We start from the raw sequence: 19,240 nt of genomic DNA, 5'->3' as shown, positions 1-19,240 counted from the left end.
TTGTGGCTGACCAATCATTTACTGGACACATCACATGGTTGTGGCTGACCAATCATTTACTGGACACATCACATGGTTGTGGCTGACCAATCATTTACTGGACACATCACATGGTTGTGGCTGACCAATCATTTACTGGACACATCACATGGTTATGGCTGACCAATCATTTACTGGACACATCACATGGTTGTGGCTGACCAATCATTTGCTGGACACATCACATGGTTATGGCTGACCAATCATTTACTGGACACATCACATGGTTGTGGCTGACCAATCATTTGCTGGACACATCACATGGTTGTGGCTGACCAATCATTTACTGGACACATCACATGGTTATGGCTGACCAATCATTTACTGGACACATCACATGGTTGTGGCTGACCAATCATTTACTGGATACAAGCCTGGCCTGCTGCCCTTTAGTTTGTATGGGCCTGTACTACACCTGATTGTGATAGAACATATTGTTGTGGTCTTTCAGAACATATCTCATAACATATCTCATAACATATCTCTCTATACAAAATGGTGATCTATTTATGATCTTACATTGTCAATCATATCATTTTTTAAAAGTTGTTCATTTTTTAAAACTAAAATATATTGGACATTTATAAATGTATACCAGAACTGTGACATGTCTATGTGGATGTGACATGTCTATGTGACCATCTCATGTCTATGTGACCATCTCATGTCTATGTGACATGTCTATCTGACCATCTCATGTCTATGTGACCATCTTATGTCTATGTGACCATCTTATGTCTATGTGACCATCTCATGTCTATGTGACATGTCTATGTGACTGAGACATGTCTATGTTACCATCTCATGTCTATGTGACCATCTCATGTCTATGTGACCATCTCATGTCTATGTGACCATCTTATGTCTATGTGACCATCTTATGTCTATGTGACCATCTCTTGTCCATGTGACCATCTCATGTCTATGTGACATGTCTATGTGACCATCTCATGTCTATGTGACCATCTCATGTCTATGTGACATGTCTATGTGACCATCTCATGTCTATGTGACCATCTCATGTCTATGTGATCATCTCATGTCTATGTGATCATCTCATGTCTATGTGACCATCTCATGTCTATGTGATCATCTCATGTCTATGTGATCATCTCATGTCTATGTGACCATCTCATGTCTATGTGACCATCTCATGTCTATCTGACCATCTCATGTCTATGTGACCATCTCATGTCTATGTGACCATCTCATGTCTATGTGACCATCTCATGTCTATGTGATCATCTCATGTCTATGTGACCATCTCATGTCTATGTGACCATCTCATGTCTATGTGACCATCTCATGTCTATGTGACATCTTTATGACAGCCACAGCTGGTGCCTCAATGCCTTAGTTTAATAATTGATTGATTTTTTTGCTTGCTGCAAGTGCCGGGGTTAAATTGACTGATCCTTGCCTTAACAATTTTATAGCTGTTAAGCTCCTGACCTACATTCCACAATTTAGCCACCTGATGTTACCTTTTGAAATGCATTATTTAACATTGAATTTGCCTGAATCCATTGTCTTATCTCTGTCCTCGTTAACTCTCATCTTGATTGTATTCACCAGTTATCTCTTAAGGTGCTACAAATTTATTGGAACTGTTTCTTTGAATCATTCTTATAAAATACATTGTATATATTTGGCATTGTTTAAAATAACCCAGTTCTGATTGTATCTAATCATATTGATTGGGTGATGTCATTGTCACCAAACTAGAGGCTCACCAGGATACTTCACATGGTGATGTCGTCGTGAAAAACATGCTGATATATTTTCTTTACCTGTAATGCCTGTATTTATGTTGGAATACAATCTTGGTTTGGCTCTTGAACCATGGAAGAATTTTTCTGTAGTATTCTCTCAAGGTAAATGTTTAGATTCATGTTTGAAAAAAGACTTTGTGGTATTCTCTCTAGGTAAATAATTAGATTCATGTTTGAAAAATGTTTCCACACATGTCCCTCTCAGCCCACATTATTTGTATTATAAACAAAAAAGTCAGTGATTACCAGTATTGCTTTATAACTTGATGTATCTATATTAACAAAACTCAGAATATGTTTTTATAATCTCTTATCTGAGAATACCACTGCAGAACATAATTTATTGGTTTATCCAACTAGTTAGGTGTCATTGACTGTACCACTGCAGAACATACTTTACTGGTGTATCCATCTAGTTTGGTGTCATTGTGTAAAAACAAAAACTTTATTTTCTGTTTTTTCACCGCCATTATATTTCTAGGGTTTGCATCACTAAAAATGTACATTCCATGTAAATGTTGATTTTGGAGGCGATTTAAATAATTTTTTTTTGATGATTTTTAAAAGCTGACTTAAATATTTTGTGCTAAGCAAGTGGTTGTGTCACTTGCTGGTATTTTTAGTACCTCTCAAAGTGTAGTCTGGGTTCAGACATTCAGTACGTTCTTGTGTCATGTAGCATTGTTACTTTTTCTTTTCTTATCATTCAAGACTACCTCCTGGACCTGGTTTGACAACTTTTTCTCTTCCTTTGCTAAAACTAATTTACTGTGAAAAAAAGTTTGTTAGTAGATTTAAAACAATTTAGACAATAAATTTTTGCTCAATTATTGTTTGCCATCATTGGAGCTGCTTCTATTGCTACATGTATACAAACACTTCTCACAGCATACACAAGGGAAACAAGATGTTGAGCCTTTTGTTTTTAATGTTCTCTCACTGACAGATAAGTAAATGTCTATGTGCAGACAAAAAAAGTTCAAACAAGTCTCAGCTAATCAGTAGCAGCAGAGCAGTTTGAACAGAACAGTTTCTGCTAAATAAATGGCAGAAATCCACTGACAGTAAGTTTAATAAAACATGTTGACATAACACTAATACATTTGACTGTTGTGAGTTAACAAATGTTAGCAAACACACAAGTCACATGGATACAGACACAGAGCACAAATGCATAGAAATGATTCACTTTGGTTAGATAGCATTCACCACTTCTAACAAGGTTAAGTTTCTTTGCCATGTCCACTCAAAAAGTAGAAGAAAATATAAAACAAAAGGAACTTAGGAATTAATTTTAACAAGTTATTTCATCTAGAATTATTCATCAGTCTACCAGCTGTTCCCATAAAAAAAAACCCTCACAAAATCAAGTACAGACATACCATAGAACTGATGCCATACACACCATGCGAGCACCATAAAGCTGCACACATACCATAGCAGCCACTTGTCCAACCTAGTCTTCACAAAGCTTGATAAAAGATGTATTTACAAAGATGTACATGACATGGGAGAACGGTTAGTGTGAAAAACATGAATTCAACTAAGACTACCAGATTTTTATTTGTTGCACTCAGCACTGGAAGTAGTCCAAACCACTTGGCACATTATTTCCATCCAGGTTGGGCAATTTAAAGTACTTACAATCCACAAACTAATAAATATATATATAGAAATCTAACTATCACAAAGCAAATAAATAGACTATCTTGTCCATAAGGTTTCAGTTAGTAGCAAAATGGGGGAGAGCAAGTCAAAAGGTAAATGCACTATTTTACACATTGGCAATCGAGATCCATTTTGCTTTCAAGCCTTTAAATATTTTTTTTTTGGGACTTCAGACAATTTAAACAATTTTTTGCTTTCAAAGATCTTTGACCACTTCTACTTTCTTTTCTTACACAAAAAAAACCCAATGAAACAAAAAGTAATAACAACCACTGGCCGTAATTTGAAGGTATAACACACAGAATAAACACGCAAAAGGCAAAATCATTTTGTTTTTACATTAACAAAACAGGATCAACAATGCACTCTTTCCATTAAAAAAAATATAACCTATTAATGAGAAAGTGTAAAATTCTGATTAAGGATTACATTGTAAGATATCAAGAGATATGGAAGTTCATGATTCTAGAGCCAGGAAATAGGGAGAAAAGGTGTCTGACTTACTGCAAGATATAAACTATGTACCAACTATGACATTCAGTCTTTCAATCTTACATATGTATTAACTATGACATTCAGTCTTTCAATCTTACATATGTATTAACTATGACATTCAGTCTTTCAATGTTATATATATGCCAACAATGGCATTCAGTCTTTCAATGTTATATATGTACCAACTTTGACATTCAGACCGAACTTGACACAATATTTGATTGTTCCTTCATAAGGACAATGAAAAATGATTAAGCCAGTTATATAATCTTGTCTATCATAACTAACAGAAAAATAACCAGCTAACCATCACATTTGTGAACCATACACTAGCTAGCCAGCAACATGAACAAGTCATATCTGAACAAACAGCCAGCTAGCTAGCAAGATGAACAAGTCATATCTGAACAAACAGCCAGCTAGCCAGCAAGATGAACAAGTCAAATCTGAACAAACAGCCAGCTAGCTAGCCAGCAACATGAACATGTCATATCTGAACAAGCATCCAGCTAGCTAGCAAGATGGACATGTCTAGCGTGCTAGGGCACAGATGAGGTTGGCGCACATCTCAAAGAACTCGAGGGTCTGATGGGTCTGGCCACCACTGTCCTCATCTGTCTCCATGCGGTCATCAATGGACAGCAGGGATGCTGAGCTGGAGGGGCTGGTGGTGAAGGATGTGGGGCTCATCTCCTGGGGGTCGCTGCAGTTGTTCAGACTCTTGAAGTCCAGCAGGAAGCTCTTCTGGTCCACCTGGTACAGCTGCAGGCTCAGGCGCGTCTGCAACAAAATCATTTCCCAATCACTGCCACTATTATCAAAACATCCTTGGTGCAACAACAAGATGTAACTAATTTTAAAATTACATATTCTTGTTTATGTTTTTTGGCTCCATAAAATAACTAGCTAAATACACTGTTTAAAAGTGTGTTGTTTCCTAACACCATAGATATAGTTTTAAATATTAAAATAGTAAGCTGGGGACAGTGTACTGTACTTAGCAATAGCGTGCTAGGCTACTAACCCAAAAATCTAGAGTATGGATCCTGGGTTAGAATCTGTAGGACTGTTTACCACTACAGACATTGTGAACTAAATAATAGGTTATTTCTGACAAGCAAGAAGGGGAGAGAACTCACAAATTTTTGTGTGACCTGGTTCTTTCTCCTAACTCTCACATGCCATTGGTTGATGACTTTCCATTCCTTCAATACAAACAAAATTTAGATTAAGACATTTATTTTTAATTTTAGAAAAGTGTAGTAAAGAATTCAGCATTAATTAATGAAATTATGTCCTTTTTCTGGATTCTCTGTGATGCCAGCTCCTCACTATTTTCATGTTAAAATCTAGTTAATAATCCAGGATATAATTAAACATAGTCCAATGTTTTCATGGCCCTGTACACCTCATGCATGAATCCAGCAGTAAAAAAACTTACATAGTCCAATGTTTTCATGGCCCTGTACACCTCATACATGAATCCAGCAGTAAAAAAACTTACATAGTCCAATGTTTTCATGGCCCTGTACACCTCATGCATGAATCCAGCAGTAAAAAAACTTACATAGTCCAATGTTTTCATGGCTCTGTACACCTCATACATGAATCCAGCAGTAAAAAAACTTACATAGTCCAATGTTTTCATGGCTCTGTACACCTCATGCATGAATCCAGCAGTAAAAAAACTTACATAGTCCAATGTTTTCATGGCCCTGTACACCTCATGCATGATGTCTTGGGGCTTGCTCTGGGAACGTATACCTGAAACACAAGAGTCAGCTTATGTAGAAGAACAATGTGTACCAAATTTTTCTGGCAAGTGAAATTAGATTTTTCATATCAGCTTTTACATGAGCACCAAATTCAGGGGGACAACTCAAACAACACTGTGGGTGGGAGATTGATACAAGTACACCAAATCAATTATCTTTCCTTGAATGCCATTTGCAAACCATTCTCTACGACATCCCATTTTTACAAGCTTTTACTAAGTCACAATGTCTGTAAGTGTGAAGTCAATTCTGGTAACTCAATCTTCTCATTATCAGCAGTATTATCAGTGTAATGATACTAGGTGAATAAGTTCCTTAGCATACGCAAAACCAAGTGTCAAATTACTGGAGCATATTTTAAATAGTTTGACCTTACAAACGATGCTCACATAATTACAGTGGTAACGACTCAACAATCTTGTTGAAATCTTGAAAACATACTAAAAAATTCTAGCTAATGATTTCAAATACACTAAAAATTCTAGCTCATGATTTAAGTAAAATAAACTAAAAATTCTAGGCTCATGGTTTAAAATTTTGTCTAAAATATGAAAAAAAAAAAAATTAGTTTGTGATTTAAAAAAAAAGTGAAATGAGACAAATAGCAGATATACTTTCACATAAACACCTGTGAAAAGTTGGAATCCCAAAGACTACTGTTTTTTAGATCAAACAACTAATAAAAATAAAAATGTGGAGATGGTCGGATTAGCAAGAATAAAAATGTGGAGATGGTCCAATTAGCAATAAAAATGTGGAGATGGTCCAATTAGCAAGAATAAAAATGTGGAGATGGTCCAATTAGCAAGTGTGGAGATGGTCCAATTAGCAAGAATAAAGATGTGGAGATGGTCCAATTAGCAAGAATAAAAATGTGGAGATGGTCCAATTAGCAATAAAAATGTGGAGATGGTCCAATTAGCAAGAATAAAAATGTGGAGATGATCCAATTAGCAAGAATAAAAATGTGGAGATGGTCCAATTAGCAAGAATAAAAATGTGGAGATGGTCCAATTAGCAATAAAAATGTGGAGATGGTCCAATTAGCACAAATAAAAATGTGGAGATGATCCAGTCAGTGAGAATCAAAATGTAGGATCCTACCCAAGTGCCACTTGGCCTTCTTAGCGTGGCCACTGTTCTTGTTTTCAATGACTGGGTCCAGAGTGTGACTGGTGTTCTTTAGTTCTGAAACAATCAAGTACAATAATCCATGGTAACACAATTAGACTTCCCTCCCCTGGTTGTCAGTCACATCAGAATAGAATTACATAAAAATATGTCAAAGGGTCAACATGTGTAAAAAAAAATGGAAATTGATTGCCACAGGTTTAAGCTTCACAATTACAAGGCTAGGTAAGGTAAGAACAGGGGACAAAATGTCAGGCAAATAAAGCAATAAAGTCTGGTTGCTGGGGTGAAGGGTTAAAGGTGAACAGCTGTGAGTACCTGGCATGCGCTCAGGGTGAGGCCTTAGTGGACTTGATGCCTGGGGAAAAGAAAAAATAGTGGGTGAAAAATTGTAACAATTTTATAACAATGGTTGATGGTGGAGTGAAAAAATTCCACACAAGATGAGCCTGAAACTAACAAAATTCTATGTGTCACCAGTGACTTATTTTATTATGTGTCATCATTTTGTGTTTAATACTGTGTGTCATCTATATTAGGTTAATACTGAGTGTCATCACTGTATTATATTTAGTGTCATTAGTGTGTTATTTTACTATGTGTAATCATTGTATTATTTTACTAGCTAAATACTATAAGCCACCATTGTGTTATTGGACCATGTGTCATCATTGTATTATTTGACAACCTATATGTGACATGTTATCAATGTAATTTTATCGAGTCAATGTTACATCTGATCAACAAGTTGTGTGACAAACTAAATCATGTGTTATCTAGAAGACTACAAGAGAGAAACGTACCAAGCTGAAAGCTTCAGGGGGTGGGCTGGATGCCAGAAAAAAGTCCTGATATTCACTGGACACTGTGGACACAGATTTCAATTGGTTTATTCCTTAAACACTAAACTAGTGACAGTAATAACATATCCAATATAAAGACATTTCACTAAGACACCAAACAGCCGCGCTCATTGTGGCTTACCTTTCTCATGCATCAGCTGATTGTCCAGGATCAGATGATAGGCAATGTACAGCTGGTCATGTGGGTTGTCATTGAGCAGAGCTCTGTGGACCTCGTTGTCCTCAACATTAAATTTCTGGGGACACAATGTTGTCATCAACATTAAATTTCTGGGGACACAATGTTCTCATCAACATTACATTTCTGGGGACACAATGTTGTCATCAACATTACATTTCTGGGGACACAATGTTCTCATCAACATTACATTTCTGGGGACACAATGTTCTCATCAACATTACATTTCTGGGGACACAATGTTGTCCTAAACATTAAATTTCTGGGGACACAATGTTCTCATCAACATTACATTTCTGGGGACACAATGTTGTCATCAACATTACATTTCTGGGGACACAATGTTCTCATCAACATTACATTTCTGGGGACACAATGTTCTCATCAACATTACATTTCTGGGGACACAATGTTGTCCTAAACATTAAATTTCTGGGGACACAATGTTCTCATCAACATTACATTTCTGGGGACACAATGTTGTCATCAACATTACATTTCTGGGGACACAATGTTGTCATCAACATTACATTTCTGGGGACACATTTTCTCTAACAGGCCCATGCACACACCACCAAATGTCGCAGAATAAACAAGTCACCTCACAGATCTCCCTGACAATGTCTGTGTTAACAATGGAAGCATCTTGATCAGCAGAGCTGGGAAACAAATACTCAGGCAAGCTGTTTTTAAACCACTCTGTTTCTCTGTCAAATAAAATATTAATTAGCAAACACAGATCATCACAAAAACATCAACAAATAAAGATCATCACCCATACATGAACAGAGAACAACACGAGCATAAAAAACAAAGGAGCACATCACTAAAACATCAACAATAGAGAACATCACTAAAACAACAACAGAGAACATCACTAAAACATCAACAATAGAGAACATCACTAAAACAACAACAGAGAACATCACTAAAACATCAACAATAGAGAACATCACTAAAACAACAACAGAGAACATCACTAAAACATCAACAATAGAGAACATCACTAAAACAACAACAGAGAACATCACTAAAACATCAACAATAGAGAACATCACTAAAACAACAACAGAGAACATCACTAAAACATCAACAATAGAGAACATCACTAAAACAACAACAGAGAACATCACTAAAACATCAACAATAGAGAACATCACTAAAACAACAACAGAGAACATCACTAAAACATCAACAATAGAGAACATCACTAAAACAACAACAGAGAACATCACTAAAACATCAACAATAGAGAACATCACTAAAACAACAACAGAGAACATCACTAAAACATCAACAATAGAGAACATCACTAAAACAACAACAGAGAACATCACTAAAACATCAACAATAGAGAACATCACTAAAACAACAACAGAGAACATCACTAAAACATCAACAATAGAGAACATCACTAAAACAACAACAGAGAACATCACTAAAACATCAACAATAGAGAACATCACTAAAACAACAACAGAGAACCTCACTAAAACATCAACAATAGAGAACATCACTAAAACAACAACAGAGAACATCACTAAAACATCAACAATAGAGAACATCACTAAAACAACAACAGAGAACATCACTAAAACATCAACAATAGAGAACATCACTAAAACATCAACAACAGAGAACATCACTGAAACATCAAAAATAGAGAACATCACTAAAACATCAACAACAGAGAACATACTGAAACATCAAAAATAGAGAACATCACTAAAACATCAACAACAGAGAACATCACTGAAACAACACCAAGTACAGAACATCACTAAATCATCAACAACAGAGAACATCACTGAAACATCAAAAATAGAGAACATCACTAAAACATCAACAACAGAGAACATCACTGAAACATCAAAAATAGAGAACATCACTAAAACATCACTAAAACATCAACAACAAAGAACATCACTGAAACATCAAAAATAGAGAACATCACTAAAACAACACCAAGCACAGAACATCACTGAAACATCACCAAGTACAGAACATCACTAAAACATGACCAAATGGCAGAGATGATAATAACCTGATTTCTTTAATGGTGGCACGTTTGACAGGATCAACCTGCAGCATGTGACACAAGAGGCTCACCACTTCCTTGTTCAGGTACTCTGGGATAGCAAAGATTCCAGCTGACAAAATATAACAGTTATATTACATATACAGATGACATAATATAACACATTTCATTTACAGCTGACAAAATATAACACAATTATATTACATATACAATTGACAAAATATAACACATTTCATTTACAGCTGACAAAATATAACAGTTATATTACATATACAATTGACAAAATATAACACATTATATTTAAAGCTGACAAAATATAACAGTTATATTACATATACAGCTGACAAAATATAACACATTTCATTTACAGCTGACAAAATATAACACAATTATATTACATAATGACATATACAATTGACAAAATATAACATTTTATTTAAAGCTGACAAAATATAACACAATTACAATTTATATAGAGCTGACAAAATATAACACAATTACATTTCATATACAGCTGACAAAATGTAACACAATTACAATTTATATATAGCTGATGAAATATAACACAATTACATTTCATATACAGCTAATAAAATATAAGTTATATTTCATATACAGCTGACATAATATAACATAATTATATTTCATATACAGTTGACAAAAAAAAACCCCACCAAAATCATACTTTTAAGTACAGCTAAAAATAAAGCGAAAATTTGATCTAATACTTATACATGAAATTTCCTAAACATAAATGAAACAGCACTGTATTGTGCTTACAGACACAGACATAACTGACTCAGGGAGGGTAAAATGTCAAATTTGGTAAAATCATTTTTTATTTTTCTTTTGCTTGATTACAATGCTTTCTCTATACTTCGTAAACGAGAAAGTAACAATAAAACAGAAATAAATTACCTATCAATCCCCCCCCCCCCCCAAAAAAAAAAAATTAAACATGTTCAGAAATGATTGTTAAAGTTAGAGTAGACAAGTTGTGAACTTACATTTGATTTTCCTGAATAATGTTGGAACATGCTCATCATCAAATGGTAGCTGGAATATTTTGAAAATAAAAAACCAATCGACAATTATACTTTTTCAGAGTAATCAATATCCCCACAAATATAGACATATGAATACACAGAAATATAGGTAAAATAACGAGGAATGATCTGACAGAGAAATAACTAGCTAAAAACTACCGTGCCACACAGGAGAGCGTAGAGAATAACACCGCAGCTCCATATGTCCACCTCTGGCCCTGCATACAGCCTGCATAAACAAAATGTCATTTAAAGCTAATCAACATAACATGCTACTTATTCAAATCTTAAAATAATACAAACTTTTCACTCAAATTTGAAACACAGCTACCCATTAACATCTTAAAAATACAAGCATCAGATTCACATCTTAAAATATAACTAGCTACCCTTTCTCATCCAAAGATATAGCTAGCTACCCCATCATATCCTAAAAATATATGCTACCTAGCTTTTTTCCGATCCATAAATTATAATTAGCTAATCAATTACATTCTATATATATATAATTAGCTAACCATTCACATTTTATAAATATAACTAGCCACCCATTTACATCCTAAAAATATGGGTGCAGTATAAAAACCCTTGAGATACAAGACTGGGTGCAGTATAAAAAGTCTTGAGATACAAGACTGGGTGCAGTATAAAAAGTCTTGAGATACAAGACTGGGTATAAAAACTTACTTTCCAGAGATGACCTCAGGTGCAGCGTAGTTTGGGGAGCCACAACTAGTTCGCAGGAACTCTCCATCAGTCATCATGTTGGATAGACCTTAGGAAAGATACAACTAAGCTTTTACTCGCCTTCTTCACAGTATTGAGTTTTGATACATGCCTGCATAGCATATTGAACATCAGGTAATTTGAAAAAACTACCATTACTGAACTATGGAGAAAAACCGGATAAAATTATATTTGCAAAGAATGAGTACTGACCAAAATCAGCAATTTTGACATTATTGCTGGAGTCTAGCAGCAAGTTCTCAGGTTTGAGATCCCTGTGGACCACCATATGTCTGTGGCAGTAGTCCACACCTGAGATGATCTGCTGGAAGAAGCGGCGAGCTTCTGGTTCCTTTAGCTAGTCATCAAAGATAACAAGAAAACAAGGTTCATCAGCAGGAACAAAAACACAGCAGTCAATCAATTCAATGCTTGTACAGACTCAACAACAACTAAACAAGAAATCAAGGTCAAGGTTCATCAGCAGGAACACAGCAGTCATTCAATTCAATACTTGTACAGACTCAACAACAACTAAACAAGAAATCAAGGTCAAGGTTCATCAGCAGGAACACAGCAGTCGATCAATTCAATACTTGTACAGACTCAACAACAACTAAACAAGAAATCAAGGTCAAGGTTCATCAGCAGGAACACAGCAGTCATTCAATTCAATGCTTGTACAGACTCAACAACAACTAAACAAGAAATCAAGGTCAAGGTTCATCAGCAGGAACACAGCAGTCGATCAATTCAATACTTGTACAGACTCAACAACAACTAAACAAGAAATCAAGGTCAAGGTTCATCAGCAGGAACACAGCAGTCGATCAATTCAATACTTGTACAGACTCAACAACAACTAAACAAGAAATCAAGGTCAAGGTTCATCAGCAGGAACACAGCAGTCATTCAATTCAATACTTGTACAGACTCAACAACAACTAAACAAGAAATCAAGGTCAAGGTTCATCAGCAGGAACACAGCAGTCGATCAATTCAATACTTGTACAGACTCAACAACAACTAAACAAGAAATCAAGGTCAAGGTTCATCAGCAGGAACACAGCAGTCATTCAATTCAATGCTTGTACAGACTCAACAACAACTAAACAAGAAATCAAGGTCAAGGTTCATCAGCAGGAACACAGCAGTCATTCAATTCAATGCTTGTACAGACTCAACAACAACTAAACAAGAAATCAAGGTCAAGGTTCATCAGCAGGAACACAGCAGTCATTCAATTCAATGCTTATACAGACTCAACAACAACTAAACAAGAAATCAAGGTCAAGGTTCATCAGCTAGAACACAGCAGTCAATCAATTCAATGCTTATACAGACTCAACAACAACACTAACCCTTCCATGCTTGACAATGTAATCAACAAAAACACTAACCCTTCCATGCTTGACAATGTAATCAACAAAAACACTAACCCATCCACGCTTGACAATGTAATCAACAAAAACACTAACCCATCCACGCTTGACAATGTAATCAACAAAAACACTAACCCTTCCATGCTTGACAATGTAATCAACAAAAACACTAACCCATCCACGCTTGACAATGTAATCAACAAAAACACTAACCCTTCCATGCTTGACAATGTAATCAACAAAAACACTAACCCTTCCATGCTTGACAATGTAATCAACAAAAACACTAACCCTTCCATGCTTGACAATGTAATCAAAGAGTTCGCCTCCTGCAACATGTTCCATCACCATAAAGATGTCAGTAGGTGTTGAAATCACCTGATACCTGGTGAGGGGTGGGTATATCTTTTTAATGTTGTAATAGATCCCTATGTTAAGACAATAAAGCCAGGACACTGGAAACCTACTTAACTTAATAAACAGCATAGTTATATTGTCGCTGTTGTGTGAAGAAAGCAACAAACATGTCAGCTTAATTTCTTAATATGTAAGGAAACAAAGTTAATTAAAGAAACAGTTTAATTATGCGTAAAAATCAAATAAATGAAATAAACAGCTTACAGTTTAATTATGTGAGGATGACGAAACAACTTGAGATTCTGGATCTCTCTCCTGATTTTTCCAACAACATCGAGATTTTTAATTTTCTGCCTGTTTAAGATTTTCACAGCCACCTTGTGCCCAGTCATCTGGTGGGTGGCAACTGTAGAACAAATTTGGTCACATCAGATCCAGGCTTTGTGTAGGCATACAACACAAAAACTTGCATGTTTGATTCCGTATCAAAGAATATTTTGTTGGTATCTTTCAAACAATATGTTGAATCTGTAGCTAATGCCATGGTTTTTTTAACAAGTACAACTAAATAGAATGTATGTTAAATTTCTTACTTCTACAGCATGTAAAGAGCTTCATATTATTAATATTTATTTTTGTTTCTACTTACAAAAAAGCTTTTCAAGATTGTGATAAGATTAAGCACATTATATTTTAGAAGTATAGCTATTTTATAGGTCTGGGGCACCAGCAGTTTAATTTTTTCAGCATGGCGATGCCCAAAACTCATAGTAGCCTGTCTCAAAATATTTTAATGACATAATTTTATCATTGGATCTAATCCATTTTTTTTTTTACTGCTTTAATTTAAAACACTAGGCTGGTTTAGTATTACCTTGTTATTACTGTTATCTATTTCATCAAAATGTAGCAAAAACAAAACCATCTCATCTGTCCCGCCCACCATATATCGAATATTCCAACATTTAACGCAAGAAAACATCTCTGCCATCATAACAGTAATATGCTTGTTTCTATCAATAATAAGTAACCTCACTTTACCCCCATTAACTAGTTTGCGTCCTTTTGCACCACTAAAAATTACTCAAGCATTTATGTACATCCATATTAAAAAAAACACAAACTGGTAACTTAATTATTAAGAATGGTTTAAAAGTTATTTAAAACTAAATTTAATGTTTTCAAGCTTCATTTATTGCTAAACCAAGTACTCAACAATAAAGGAGCTTGATAGCTCCTTTTAACAAGCTGCATTTGCAACTTGCTATGGTAGTAATATAATACAATTGGCATAGGTAATAGAGTCCGGAGTTTTTATTCCTTAATGGAAATATACTGATTCTTTTGTCAAAAGTCTGAAATTCAAAAAGTTGGCATGAAAAAGGTTTGGAAAGGCCTATAGCGGGACATAAACAAAAGGGTAGACATCCCTAAGCCTATTATATAAAACGAGCGTATCATACGCCGCTATTTTGTTGTTTTATTTTCTACTTTTCAGTAATTCATAATTTGTGAATTCGGCAGTACCAATGCTGCCACTGAAAATATTTGCTTTAAAACACTACCCCCCCCCCCCTTTCCCCCAACCCTATACCCCCCCCCCCCCCCAGTGAAAGCAGCCTCCTCTTAGTTACCTCCTCTAAGTTTAAAATCGTTTCAAACTAAATTATATGCCCCTAATAGCCGTCACTAAACCCGGCTTTACGATTGTAAACATTTAGAGTGAACCACAGCTCACCAGACCATGTGGGGGGTGGGGGTGGTAGTGATAGAGAGGAAGAGAGGGGACTGCAAGGCGCGCTTGCAGCTTGTTTTCTAAAGTCTCCCAGAAGAGAATTATATACATCGATTGTAAATGTATCCAATAATTCTCAAGGAAATAGTTAACTTCATGAATGAATAAGTCCAGAAGTAGCTCAGATCTTAAAAAAAAAACATACTATCAATAGGCCGCCAGACTATTTTAAATTTCTTTCACTGAAATTCAATTTCTTGCTTTTTAAAAAAAAAAAAATCACTTCTTCTGATCTGTTTTTCATTAGTCCCTCCTCCCTCCTCCAGAGTGTGAGTAAACTTTTTACAGACAACCCCTCACTATATTTTTACTTTCTTGTATTTACGAAGTATAGAGAAAGTCTTGTAATTGTGCATAAAAAAAAAAAAAACGTTTTACAGTTCCTGAGTTGGAAAAACATAGTTTTGCAACCTTGTCCGTATGTCTGTAAACACAATAACTTGAGTACCATTACAGCTAGGTTGATGAAATTTCATACATAAGTATTATATTATTATATCAAACTCGTAGATCCGTATCAACTTGTGAGCGATTTCTGATAACTTGAAGTGGAAACTTTTTCTACTTTGACTATTTTTCAAAAGCCTATAACTTGAGTACTATTTCAGATCGATAAATGAAATTTCACATGTAAGTTAAAGATCTAATTCTCTGCCTTCTATCAAATTTTGAGTAATTTCTGTTCACCGGAAGTAGTAATTTTCGCTATTTCTGATTTCTCAAAAAAATGCATGTGAATTTATAAAGTACTAATAATATTCCGCACTATTATGCACATTTTATTTGGCGTTCAATTTGTGTGCAATTCTTTTTTCTACGAGATTTTATTCTAGTTTAAAAAGTATTTAAAATCATGTCTATATCCCGAGTTGCCATCCCCTGTTGTTTCATATAAGAATATTAGAGAAAGTTTAGGGGAGATCACTCCCGGTTGAATTTTTTCAACACTACAGGAGGAGACAGCCTGACACCTGAGTGAGACTGCAGAAGAGACATTGTTGTTCATTGTCATTGCAAGGAGACAAATACTTTAGGCCTTCTCGTACTAAAAATTACCCAAGCCTAGATCTATATTCTATATCTAGCTAGACTCTAGATCTAGAACCTAAGATCAAATAACAGCACCCATTACTGGCCAGTAGCGGAGTACCATATCAAGGCCCGTAATTTAAAAACAAACAAACGCTTGGCCTAATTCTTAATGAAATCTTTAGGCAGCTTTGTTGACTTAGTCTCAACATCATTTTATATTACAGAAAATGTAACATTAGTTTCTTACTTTTAACTTTACCAAAGGTTCCGACACCTAACGTGTCACCTAATATATAATGCCCTATTTTAACCTGGGCCGAGGACAAACCACTTTTGTCAGCCATGTTTATTGACCCCTGAAAATGAAGGGGACGTAAACATCAACATAAGTCCACCTTGTCTGATTTCCCCAAAAAGCAAAACCAAAATAATAATGTACATTCAGACATTTGGAATAGGCCTAATATGATACATTATACTAAATTATATATTTCTGTTTCATTACTTAAATCAGATTATCATCCGTCAAAAAATCTGTTGTTAGACAATTACTGCATGGTAGTTCCAATTTTGAAACGGAAAATAAGCACATAGATCTAGATCTAGCCTATAGGCAATGTAAACAAAAAAACAACAAAAAAACAACAACAATATAACTAACAGTTTTAAGTGTACTAAAATTTTGAACAAAAAAAAACCTTTATTAAATTAGTGTTAAATTTTAGAAAGTTAACGAAAACTTCTAGTTGCAAAAATTAATTAGCAATGTAAGTTAAATAATATGAACTTGCAAAACAACACTTTTAGGCTAGGTGCTACCTTACTGCGCATGCGTATCCGACATAGTTGTTGTCAAGAGAAGCCTGAGAAGCCGCGAATAAACAGATTTTCCTTAAATAAATAATGCAGGTAGATTGATAATATTAAAATAATTTATTACCTGCCATACAGTGTATTTAATGCACCAAACAGCAAGTCGCATACTGGAACGTTATTAAAAGTTATAAGTATCGTTTTTTTTTTGTTTTGTTTTTCGAGTCTTTACTCGTTTGAACACGATCGCTCTGAGTCTGAAGTCGGAGTCTGAGTGATTCCCAGAGACAAGATACTTTTTTTTTAAGATACTCACTCAAGAGATACATTAATTTCAAGATATATGAGGACTAATCATTGACTAATACTAATGAGTAGATCTAGACTAGTAGAGACAGTTAGTTAAGTTTCATTGTGAGTGTAAAAAAAAAGTTTAGTAGATATACTACACAGTGTACACACACTTAACACTACACTACACACAACATTGGAACTAATAAAACTAATAAAACCTATTGATATTGTTTTTAATTGTTCAAAGTCTGGCATTCATTTTCAAAGATTGTCAAAGAAGAAGACCGTATGAATTTTGACAGAATAAACTCAAAACTGTAAACTACAGTCACTATAACTATAATCTTATGAGTACTGTACATTGAGTAATGACTTACTTAACTTAACTTAACTAGTGAGTACAAACACAATGAACAAAAAAATAGTTAAAATAGGCCTACATTATTTTTGTTAATTAATGTAAGTAGTAAATGATGCTATCATTAGTATCATATGATGTTGAATGTTATTTTAAATTTATGTGGTGGGATTTCTCAAAATTTACATAATTTAGAAATTTGACCTATAGGCCTAATGCTAATATAATAAAATTATATTAGCATAACATAATACCACAAAAAATACATGAATGTATTAGCACCACCCTCTACCACACGTTTTTCTTTAAAATCATAGGCCTAATGAGCAAGATATAATTATTAAAAAAATTAGGCCTACTTTTTTATACATACCAATGTTGTGTCCAAAGAAATGTTTACACTTTATTCATACATTGTATTATCTTCTATGTAAAAAAATTGATATTCCTGCGCCTGTGACTTGCTGTAGTTTTACGCCTCAACACCTGCTCAAAAGAAATTGAAGTCTAAATGGTCCTTTTGCTTTATTGATTGTAGATTTCCAATAAGTATATAAACATAGCTTTGATTACAGCTGAATGGAGGACCATAAAATCTAACATACTTACAAACAAGTATTTCATGATGTAGAGAATAGCAGGTGTAATAACATATTTTTTTTACAAATTTCACATTAAATTTTTACATACTTTCTTACTGATTTGAATATAAAAATACAACAATACTTATCATTAGTACTCTTTAGAATATTAACATTCAAAATGAGTAAATCCCAATTTTTTACAGTTGAGATATTAAATATATGTAAAGAGTGATGTTATTTTCAGTAAAATGATGAACTATTTTAGGACAAGTAAAACAAAGGAATAAGATCAAGTTATTGTCAGGTTAAGTGAGGAAATTTATTATTGCTGCCCTTATGCTAAATAAACCACAGGTTAAGGCTTAGATAGAAAAGAAAGATGTTGCTTTGGAAAGTGATATGCTGGACTGTCATATAAAAGTTTGTTTACCATTTATTTTATTTATAACCTTTGAACTATCGGTTTTGTTAAAAGCAAGTATTTAATTTTTGATGCAACTTTTCAGCTTGAAATCATGTAGACTGAGTCTAGCACACACAAGAATGACGGCGGTTGACTCTGATCTGGACTCTTTTATTAGACAGCAAAAAACAAAGCTTGCAAATGAACGACAAACATTAAAAAATGTAAGTCCATTTATCATTACATAAACTAATTTGCTGAATTAGCCAATTTTGAGATTGGCATTCAGCCATTATATAAAATTTGGGAAAAACTCAACCTACAAATTACAAATAACTGATTCAAACAGATGAATTTCTAAAAAATAAAAAAAAATAGTAAAATATCTTTGGTACTTTTTAAGATTTAATTTAAGATTAAAGTAATATAAGCTACATTTTTGAACCAGTCTAAGAAAGCCATGATAAAAAAATGTTTGTAGTGTGTCCTGG

The 19,240-nt window shown here is 34.4% G+C and overlaps 2 protein-coding genes across 21 annotated transcripts in view; one reads left to right on the top strand and one right to left on the bottom strand.

The window, feature by feature from the left end:
- Window positions 1–2,721: 2,721 nt before the first annotated feature.
- On the bottom strand, window positions 2,722–16,679 carry LOC131937909 (5'-AMP-activated protein kinase catalytic subunit alpha-2). 5 transcript variants are annotated; one of them, XM_059295634.1, is made up of 17 exons: window positions 16,545–16,679; window positions 13,735–13,876; window positions 13,405–13,498; window positions 11,945–12,089; window positions 11,693–11,780; window positions 11,165–11,234; window positions 10,967–11,015; window positions 9,966–10,071; window positions 8,523–8,628; window positions 7,865–7,979; window positions 7,684–7,745; window positions 7,199–7,238; window positions 6,854–6,937; window positions 5,698–5,738; window positions 5,605–5,634; window positions 5,114–5,179; window positions 2,722–4,754 (listed from the first exon to the last, which is right to left on the bottom strand). In XM_059295634.1, the coding sequence occupies exons 1-17, from the start codon at window positions 16,639–16,641 to the stop codon at window positions 4,506–4,508; spliced, it is 1,584 nt and encodes a 527-aa protein (XP_059151617.1). In that variant the 5' UTR covers window positions 16,642–16,679; the 3' UTR covers window positions 2,722–4,505. The 5 variants fall into 5 exon arrangements, with proteins under 5 accessions (XP_059151617.1, XP_059151618.1, XP_059151615.1 ...); XM_059295635.1 differs by lacking the exon at window positions 5,605–5,634 and adding an exon at window positions 5,542–5,571; XM_059295632.1 differs by having other exon boundaries at window positions 5,605–5,738.
- A 451-nt stretch (window positions 16,680–17,130) lies between these two features.
- Window positions 17,131–19,240, top strand: part of LOC131937921 (centrosome and spindle pole-associated protein 1) — a 96,369-nt gene continuing 94,259 nt past the window's right edge. For all 16 annotated transcript variants that reach the window (XM_059295677.1, XM_059295672.1, XM_059295673.1 and 13 more), the window contains exons 1-2: window positions 17,131–17,206; window positions 18,853–18,973. In XM_059295677.1, the coding sequence (XP_059151660.1) occupies window positions 18,890–18,973 (84 nt within the window). In that variant the 5' untranslated portion in view covers window positions 17,131–17,206; window positions 18,853–18,889. The remainder of the gene's footprint in view (window positions 17,207–18,852; window positions 18,974–19,240) is intronic.

The sequence above is a fragment of the Physella acuta genome, unplaced genomic scaffold, assembly GCF_028476545.2.
Source record: "Physella acuta isolate Inbredline_101_S28 unplaced genomic scaffold, ASM2847654v3 ptg000225l, whole genome shotgun sequence".
Taxonomy (NCBI): Eukaryota; Metazoa; Mollusca; class Gastropoda; family Physidae; genus Physella; species Physella acuta.
Note: the sequence above shows the minus strand (reverse complement) of the source record. Positions and strands in the feature narration are given on the sequence as shown.

Excerpts from the sequence above, each read along its gene's own strand:
- LOC131937909 (XM_059295632.1), bottom strand. The coding sequence starts at position 16,641 with ATGGCTGACAAAAGTGGTTTGTCCTCGGCCCAGGTTAAAATAGGGCAT. Across the intron at positions 13,877-16,544 it reads AACCTTTGGTAAAGTTAAAA|TTGCCACCCACCAGATGACT; the intron begins GTAAGAAACTAA and ends TTTGTTCTACAG. Across the intron at positions 10,072-10,966 it reads ATTATTCAGGAAAATCAAAT|CTGGAATCTTTGCTATCCCA; the intron begins GTAAGTTCACAA and ends ATATTTTGTCAG.